At 46.2% G+C, this 9,581-nt stretch overlaps 1 protein-coding gene across 4 annotated transcripts in view; it reads left to right on the forward strand.

The window, feature by feature from the left end:
• Window positions 1-7,879, forward strand: part of ARVCF (ARVCF delta catenin family member) — a 309,481-nt gene extending 301,602 nt beyond the window's left edge. For 3 of the 4 annotated variants that reach the window (XM_035098127.2, XM_035098129.2, XM_035098130.2), the window contains exons 16-17: window positions 2-115; window positions 6,194-7,879. In XM_035098127.2, the coding sequence (XP_034954018.1) occupies window positions 2-103 (102 nt within the window). In that variant the 3' untranslated portion in view covers window positions 104-115; window positions 6,194-7,879. The remainder of the gene's footprint in view (window position 1; window positions 116-6,193) is intronic. The other variant, XM_035098131.2, reaches the window with a different exon arrangement.
• The last annotated feature ends 1,702 nt before the right edge of the window (window positions 7,880-9,581 follow it).

A 9,581-nucleotide genomic window follows, 5' to 3' on the forward strand; every position in this document is an offset into this window, starting at 1 on the left:
GAATGACACAAATAGGAAAACCATTAACAGGAGTAACAGGGCTTCGGTGACTCTGATGGATGCCCGTGACCCTAAACCCCAGCCTGTTGACTCCTGGGTCTAATTTGCATGCATGGTAGGTCCTTTTCACGGTAATTGGGGCTCGTGATTAACTTTTCTTGTTTGCGCATGGTGTTGCATCGCTGTGTGTTCTCTCTGCCCGCCTGGCTCCTTTGCAGGCAGAAGCAGATAGGAAACGGCTTTCTGTGTGTTCTGTTTACTATATATTTCACTCATCACTGTTTGATAAAATGCTGCAGTGCACTGCTGGTGGAGTCCATTGTAACCCATACAAAATGTACGTGAAGCTAAGCAACTGGTCACAAACCTCCCCGTGAATCAGTGTTCTATATGTGGAGCCAGAATGCTTCCAATCATAGCTGCCAAGTACCCCGTTTCCCCCGGGAAAACCCCCTTTTTACTTACCTTTTCCCGGTGGTCCCCCCGTATCACTTCGACTCCCGTTTTTCTCCGTTATTTTCTCCTGCCGGCGGCCATTTTTTTTCTTTCCGATTTGCCCTTCTATGGGCACCCAAAATGGCCGCCGCCAGCTTCAAAACTCGCATCTACGCATGTCCGGAAGTGCATAGACGCGGCTTCCGGTGTTGGCGGCGGCCATTTTTTGTGCCCATAGATGGGCGGAGCGACACCGGAAGTTGCGTCGGCGCACTTCCTGACATGAGTACAAGCGACTTTCGAAGCCGGCGGCGGCCATTTTTGGTGCCCATAGAAGGGCAAAGCGACATCGGAAGTTACGTCAAAGCAACTTCCGGTGTCAAATGGCTGCCAGTCCCAGATTCTGCAGTCCGGAACTTGGAAGGTAAGCTCCCAATCCTCAGTGTATTTTCACTTTTAGTAGCAGCATAGTGTTGAGGTTCTTCTTCAGTGCCTCCAAGGATTTGCTGATCAATCCACTACCACAAAACTGAGAGGGGAGAGGTGGCCACGTAACAGCTGAGATCCAAATGGATCCCCATGTTCCGTGGACAGAAGAGGCGACCCTTAGTATCCTGACCCAAAATTGCAGGAGCTCTGGTTACCATACCCTGAGTGAAGCTCAAAACCACTCCCATATCAACAAGCTTGATCCAAGGCAATCTGGAGCAAGTGGATGTCTTCCCCTGGAAAACGGGCACAATCTTCTGACTCCTAGCCCTTTAGACAATGGCTCGTTTTACTCTTGCCTGATCTGGTTACTGGCCAGTCCAACCACAGATCAACAGTTCTATTTCTTGCTGCAATCCCAACCTGATAGGCTCACTTTTTCTTCCACACTTGCTTGCTTGCTTCTTCCACGTTGATTTCTCACACATATTCCCTCTGAGCTGCTCCGGCCGCAGCTAGTCTGTGGTGCAGTTATACCCTTGACCCAGTTTGGAATTTGCTGCGGTTTGTCAGCTATGGTGTTGCCTGTAAGCAGTGTGAACCTCACTGTTCTGACTGCTGAGAAATGAAACCGTGCTTTGCAGACACAACTTGGCTCTTCCTGTCTCCAAGGTCTCAATAGGTCCAAGGTCCAGCTCCAAGGTCCAGCACCGCGGGCCTTCTGGTGGTTCCCTCGTTGCGAGAAGCCAAGTTGCAGGGAACTAGGCAGAGGGCCTTCTCGGTGGTGGCGCCTGCCCTGTGGAACGCCCTCCCAACAGATGTCAAAGAGGAAAACAACTACCAGACTTTTAGAAGACATCTGAAGGCAGCCCTGTTCAGGGAGGTTTTCAATGTTTAATAGATTACTGTGTTTTATTTTTCTGTTGGAAGCTGCCCAGAGTGGCTGGGGAAACCCAGCCAGATGGGCGGGGTATAAATAATAAATTATTATTATTATTATTATTATTATTATTATCAATAGGCAAGGACCTAGGCTCTGCTCCAGTGGTTTGAGAAGCATCTACCAGGGACACAAGGGGATGCTGTAGTGGGCAGCATCATGGCAGCTGGCTTCACCCCTCCATGTTGAAAGTAGTAGTAATAATTAATAATAATAATATACCCCACACATCTGGCTGGGTTTCCCCAACCACTCTGGGCAGCTTCCAACAGAATATTAAAAACACGATAAACCATCAAACATTAAAAACTTCCCTAAACAGGGTTGCCTTCAGATGTCTTCTAAAACTCAGATAGTTGTTTATTTCCTTGACATCTGATGGGATGGTGTTCCACAGGGCAGGCGCCACCACCAAGAAGGCCCTCTGCCTGGTTCCCTGCAACCTCACTTCTCGCAGTGAGGGAACTGCCAGAAGGCCCTTGGAGCTGAACCTCAGTGTCTGGGCTGAACGATGGGGGTGGAGACGCTCCTTCAGGAAAGCTAGGGTTGCTGCTTGCATACTGTCAAAAGAGAGGGCACAGATTAACATGAAATGCCCATATGCTAATATATGCATATAAATAGGAAGTTTAGGAAGAATTGCTGTAATTCAAACAGTAAATCCCACCCTCTCACTGTAGAGCGGGAAGACTGTTTCAGTTGAGCCGTGTGCCTGCTTAGTTTGCTGTCCAGGTGCTAATAGCTGACAGGCAACCTTCCTGATGTTCTCCTTTGTTAACGTTTTCATCTTTAAACTGGACGTGGAACAAATAGCCCTTCAAATAGATGCATCCTCCAAATAAAGATTTGTGCTCTGAAAGAAAGAAAAAAGACATACAGGCAGCCTGCTGAAAGCTCAACTACAGTGGTACCTTGGTTTTCAAGCGGCTTAGTTGTTGAACAAATTGTGTCCCGAACACCGCAAACCCGGAAATAAGTGTTCCTGTTTGCAAACGTTTCTGGGAAGCCGAACATCCAACGCGGCTTCCGATTGAGTGCAAGAAGCTCCTGCAGCCAATCGGAAGCCACGCCTTGGCTTTTGAACAATTTCAGGAGTTGAAAGAACTCCCAGAACGGATTAAGTTCGAGAGCCAAGGTACCACTGTATTCGCACAGGTACACTCTTCAGGCATTCAGTTGAAAACCTATAGGTCAGGGCAGAGCATGTCACTCGAGCGCCAGCAGCTTCCACAATGCTTTCCCCTCTGTGGGACAGTTCCACACACCCAAAAAGGAGTGGCACAAGTGCTTGCTGAAGTATGGTCAGCAGGAAAAGATTTTGTGGCCACCATGAGCTCTCTTGGTGGTGACCTTTATCTTCAGGGCCTTCTCGGTGGTGGCGCCTACCCTGTGGAACGCCCTCCCAACAGATGTCAAAAAGGAAAACAACTACCAGACTTTTAGAAGACATCTGAAGGCAGCCCTGTTTAGGGAGGCTTTTAATGTTTAATAGATTATTGTGTTTTATTCTTTTGTTGGAAGCCGCCCAGAGTGGCTGGGGAGACCCGGCCAGATGGGCGGGGTATAAATAATATATTATTATTATTATTATTAGTAGTAGTAGTAGTAGTAGTAGTAGTAGTATTAGTATTAGTATTATTATTAGTATTCACAAGAGGGTCACTTGAGTGGCTGTGATGGAGCAAGGATATGAATTTAAACCTCCTCCCTGTGAGCACAAACACTTCAGATCCTACTACCGGTATCTGCTCTTTTGTGTGTGGATGTTTGCTGGTTCCTGTCAAGCCTAGTTGAGGCCTAGTCAAAAATTTAAAAAAAATCCCGTTGAAACCTTGTTGAGACCTAGTTTAAAAGAATTCCTGCTGAGACCTAGTCTAAAAGGAATTCCTGTCAAGGCCTAGTTACTTCTTTTCTCTCCCCCCGCCCTTCTCTCCAAGAAAGAAAAGAAATCAGGAGCATTTTATATCTCCATTTTGCCCGCTCCCTCAGGCAAGCAAGAGTTTGGGAGAAACAAGATGGTTCTTCTGAGGGTTCAGCACAGCTAGCTAAAGGACTGTGCTACGAACCAGGAAACCCCTTGTTTGAATCTCGCCACTTCCAAGCTCACTAGACGGCCTTAGGCCAGCCACTCTTTCTGACCTACTTTACAGGGTTGTAAAGTAAAAGAAAAAAACATTGACCTGCTTTACAGGGTTGCAGTATGGATCACAGCAAGTGAACAGATGTGCCGTGCTTTGAACACTGCGTTAAAGCACTACTTAAATGCTAGATATTATTAATGTTACTGTGATTTATTCCCTCTTGCCTTATTCATTCTCTAAAGGAGGGGCGGTCTGCATGGTTCCTTCCACATGTTGCTGGTCTGCATCTCCCCTGACTGCTGCCCATGCTGGTTGAGGCTGGTGGGATTTAGAACAACTGGAGGGCACCGTGTTGGCAACCATTGTTCTAGAGCAAGGACCTGTTTCAAACCTCAAAGTGTGTTATACAGGGGTCCCCAGACTACGGCCTGCAGGCCAGATGCGGCCCAATTGGCCTCCCAATCCGGCCCGCGACGACCCCCGCCGCCCGCTCTTATGGCGCGCAGTGCGACGGCGCTCTTCCAGATCGGAATAAAGCACAGAAAACCGTTTGTGCGCATGTGTATGGGCCTCTCCCGACCCAGAAGAGGTCATTTCCGGCGCACTTCCGGGTTGGGGGAGGCCCATACGCATGCGCACAAACGATTTTCGGCGATTTTTCCGACCTGGAAGCACGCCACCGCGCCAGTAAGTGTGTGTGCGCATGCGGACGGGCGCGCACTCCCCCGCTCTCCGGCCCAAAGCCGGGTAAGTCTGGGGACCCCTGGTGTTATAGCTGGGATTACTTAAGGATTTTTGCAGAGGGGCTGCTCTACGCAGTTCCGCTCCAACTATGTAGATTACCCTGGTGCAGAGTTTTGCCTGATCCTTCCTCTCTTCTGTTCCTTTAGAATAATTTGTTACCCTCCAGTTAGGGTTGGGTTGTCTCCTCCCTGTTCACCTTAATAGGAGTGGAGACTTCCCAGTCAAGTTTCCCAGTCAAGATCACTAAAGAAAAAGGCCCTGTATTTCCCACAATCTCCTCTGTCACAAACTCCCTAACCTGACTCAGGGCTGGCCCAAGACATTTTGGTACCTGAGGCGAGTCACAAAATGGCACACACACACACACACACACACACACACCCCGGCCAAGGAAGGACGTGTGAGCGAAGGTCTACACCAGGAACAAGGGCGGAATGAAGATCTACGTTGGGAACAGGGGTGGGAGTCCTATCTGCCTTACCCAACGATTGAAGTGGGAATCAAAGGCTGTCATAGGAGCAGAGCCCGGAGGGAAGCCCCTGCCATTTCCACCCTAGGGGTGGGGAGGAGACCAGCAGCGCCTCCTCTTCACCAAGAGGCCATTGTAGAGGTGGCATGGCAGGGTGGGTGGGGGTGGCAGATCCATGTGGCAGATCTGCCACACACACACACCCCTTGGTGGATCCTTGGTGGCAGATCCAGCCTCCAAGGAGTGCGCCACAACTACCGCAGAAGCAGAAGCAGCAGATGTGTTCCTTGAAGGCCAGATCTGCGGCCCTTCTGCCGCCTGAGGCATTTTTCTCACCTTGCCTCTTGCATGGGCCGGCCCTGACCCTGAGCACACACACACACCCAAGCTTGAAAGAGAGGTAGTAGAAAGCACTTCCCTCGGGGAGAAGCCCCTGTGCCAATGCAGTCAAACCTCGGTCGTCGAACGTAATCCGTTCCGGAAAACCGTTTGACATCCGAAACGTTCAACAACCGAAAACTGAAAGCAGAAGCCTCAATACAATAGGGAAACTCAAGGCGGAAGCCGCGTAGCACATTCGGCTTCCGAAAATAGTTCGAAAACTGGAACAGTTACTTCTGGGCTTTTGGCGTTCGGGAGGTGAAATGTTCGACTACGGAGGGGTTTGAGAACCGAGATTTGACTATACAGTGATGCCTCGCTTAACGAATGCCCTGCTTAACGAAATTTTCGCTTAACGAAAGGTTTTTTCTAACGGAGGTTGCCTCTCTAGACAAATTCGTTTTACGAAAAATTCGTCTAGCGAATCGCGGTTTCCCATAGGAATGCATTGAAATTCAATTAATGCGTTCCTATGGGGAAAAAAATTCAAAAAAAATTCAATGCATTCCTATGGGATTCGCTAGACGAATTTTTCGTTATAAGAAAAGACCCGTGGAACGAATTAAATTCGCCTAGCGAGGCACCACTGTACCTTGTTTTAATTTTCAAGACATCCTTAATTTCAGCTGCTCTTAGAATAAAACCTATTTGGAGTTCGTGGCGCCTCCCTGCCCCATTACCCCTATTAATTAACTCTTGCTTTTCTTTTTTTAGGGCTAAAGTCCCGCCGCTTGTTTTGTTATTGTTATTATTATTTTTCCTCAACTAAAGAAGAAGAAGAAGACGACTCAACAAACAGGATCTCATCAATTAACCATCACTGCCATTCAGATATGGGAAAGCCTTGGCGCTTGCGTCGGTGGAACCAACCAACCAGGCTGCAGATTCTCTATGGGGCAGGGGCAGGGTGACAGACCATCAGCCAATCCCAGAGCAGCATGCCTTACAGCAGGGACCGTTCTGCTTTTTAAGAACCAATCACATTCCCGCCCAACATCTGCCCTGCCCTTTCAAACTTCTGCACAGAAAGGTGCAAGACAATTCCTCCAAGCTTATGTCGGACAGGTTTGGTTCTTAGCTGACTCTTCTATGTGGATGGTGCCAAGTTACGAGTTGAAGGTCATGAGATGGGTGAGGAGAAGACGAATGAGAAGTTTTTTTTTTTTTTAAAAAAAGAAAGAATTCACATGTGGAAAGAAAAAGTGCAGAATATTCGGAGTATATCTTAGGTAGAGTCATAAAAAAAAAACTTAGCACTTTTTCCTTTCTTTTTGAACTGTGATTTTTTTAAAGCAAGTTTTTTTTTTTTTTGTGGCCTGTTGTTGAGGTTTTTATTCTTTGATCCAATGGAGAATGCAGAATTGTGGAGCTGAGTTGGATGGATTTTGATGAGAGGAGAGAAAGAGTCGGGGGAAATCTTGGTGGACTGGCTTGGAAAGATGGAAGCTGAAATTGACGTAGGCTGTATACTTTGCTTCTGAAGTAAATGATATCACACTGTGCTGCTTATAATATCATTAGCGTTCCGTTCATCTGCCTTTTGACTTCTGTAATGGCTCTGTTTATACTTTCCAAACATATAAACGATTCATTCGGGGTTTTGCTTAAAAAAAGTGATACGATATTCCCCGACCACACAGACATGGTTGATTTTTTTGTTGTTGCTGATGAGTGCTTCTTAAATTTTCAGCCTGCTGGTGTGTTGAGTTGACGGCAACATGGTTCCCCCTCCCCCCAATAGATAGTATTTAAAACTTTTGGGAAAAGTGGAATCTTCCTTGCAAGGAAGATGTTTCAAATGCATCACAAACTTCCTATGTCTGTTCTCTTCTTTGCTGGTAAAATGTTAATAATCGCCACCCACTTCTGGATCTCATGTATGATTTTGGCTAAAGCTGTTAACAGAGTGCTTCAAAGGGAACTATAATATGTTTCGAGCCACCCACGTGTGGATAGATTAGTTTGTCATGAATTAGGGTTGTACAACTCGAGGAACGACGGCATCCTATTTATGTGCAAAGCCTTATTATCTAGGATCTCTGTTGTTATGGGTCTTTGGCGAGATGTTTGCCAGTGGTGCATATAACCATATCCCTAGTCCTGTGCATTGTATACAATGATGCTTATGTGCTTTAACCACATTAATTTCTTTCGGGTTTGGTCTGTTGTAGAGAGAAAATGGAAGCAGAAACCTTTAACCGTGCAATGCTATGCACACCCCCTGAAAAGTAAGTCCCATTAAGGTCAATGTGTCTTACTCCTGAGAAATCAGGCATAGGATTGCAGTCTGAATCTTCAATTCCACTTACTCCTGCCTTTTTTCTCTCCCCCCCCCCTGTTGCTAAAATTAGTTGGTTGCCATATTCACTTAAATGATGTGATTGGGAAGCACTTTTTGTTTTGTTTTTAAAAATAATCCAGAAAATTTCATTGGGGGTGGGGTGGGGTATCCCGCTGTTTCCTTTGTAATTTAAAATGAAGTTGGGAGTGGGGTGGGGTGGGGTGGGGTAGGGAGAGAATAAAATAAAAAAATGCTGTATTAGTTAAACATCTAACTTTTTGTAAAAAATAAAATAATAATAGTAATAATAATAAAAATCCATAAAAAAGAAAGAAAGAAAGAAAGAAAGAAAGAAAGAGAGAGAGAGAGAAAGAAAGAGCATCAATAGCTTTGTATCTTCTGGAATATAAAGAAAATAAAATTTGACATGAATTACATATATAAATATATATCTCTATCTATATATTGTGCAGAAAATAGGTTGCCAAAACCGTGTGACATTTGTAGCAGGAAAGCATTTTTGCAACAATTCAGGGAAAAGACTGGTGTCAGAAGCCATTTGGCAATTTGACTGGTGCAGACTCAAGCATGTTCCTGCCCCCTCTCTGCCCCCAGTCTCTCGCCCCCTAACCCACCACAGTCACATAAGTGGGGTTACCTCTGAGTCTCTTAATGGAAGCAGGGGCACATGGCTCCAGTGACCTACAGGAGGGAGGCCCATGCTGGCCAAAGACCTCTTCATTGGCCAAAGAACACATGACAGGTGGATCTACTTTGGATTCTAACTGGAGACCTCTTTGCCTCCGTGATCTAAACAGTGAAGAGTGGAACAGGATCAATATCTTTCTTGCTTCTAACAATGGTGCTCTTTTCATACTTCTACTCTTGATAAGTGAAGACCCTTTTAACCGGGCTGTACATTTTTATATCATCTATATACAAATCGTATGTAATTCCTTTTTTTTTTTTTTGGTTTTGTATACAAAGGTTTGTTTTGTTTTTGTTTTGTGTTTTTTTAAGAAAAGAAGAGCTTGTCTGCAAGTTGTAACTAATTGAGTCTGCTGCTGCTCTGTAGTTTTATTAGACCCCCCTGCAAGCGGATCGTATCAATCACCCTGGCTTCAGTCTATGTTCTGGTCCTGCCTTTTTTTTTTTACCAAAAGAAATGGGAATCGAAATGCTACTTGGGTGGCTGGGTGGAATGGGAGTGTATATCTCCCCCATTTATTCACTGGCATTTCTGACGATCCTGCTGACCGTCCCAAAGTTCTCTTGAGCCTTCCAGGAACATAGGAAACTGCCTTATACTGAGTCAGACCCACTGGTCCATCCAACTCAGTACCATCGACACTGACAGGCAGCAGCTCTCAGAGGTTCCAGAGAAGGAGCCCCCTCCTAGCCCTACCTGGAGATGCTGGAGAATGAATCTGGGGCCTTCTGCATGCAAAGCAGATGTTCTACCACTAACCTATGCCTCTTCAAATATTTTGAGGCAGAGAGATCCATAATCCGAAGGTCTAATTTCCACTGGGAGGTTAATATAGGCAGGAGGAAATGGCAGGGAGGGGGAGGGGAAGAGGAACGGCAACAGAGACGCCTGGAATGCAGAAGCAAGCAATGGATTAAAGGCTTGGCACATGTACATTGCAAGCTTTCCCAGGGCTATGTGCTACTGAGCTACTGAGTTTTCATTAGCCAGAGGGAAAGCTTCATTCTTCTGCTCAGTCATGGTAGCTCATTGGACCTGCTACCTCTGGATTGCAAAACCACCATAAACGGTACGATGCAAGCAAATATTTGCATCCTTAATTTGCATAATTG

Source organism: Zootoca vivipara, chromosome 17 (genome assembly GCF_963506605.1).
Source record: "Zootoca vivipara chromosome 17, rZooViv1.1, whole genome shotgun sequence".
In the NCBI taxonomy this organism is placed as follows: domain Eukaryota; kingdom Metazoa; phylum Chordata; class Lepidosauria; order Squamata; family Lacertidae; genus Zootoca; species Zootoca vivipara.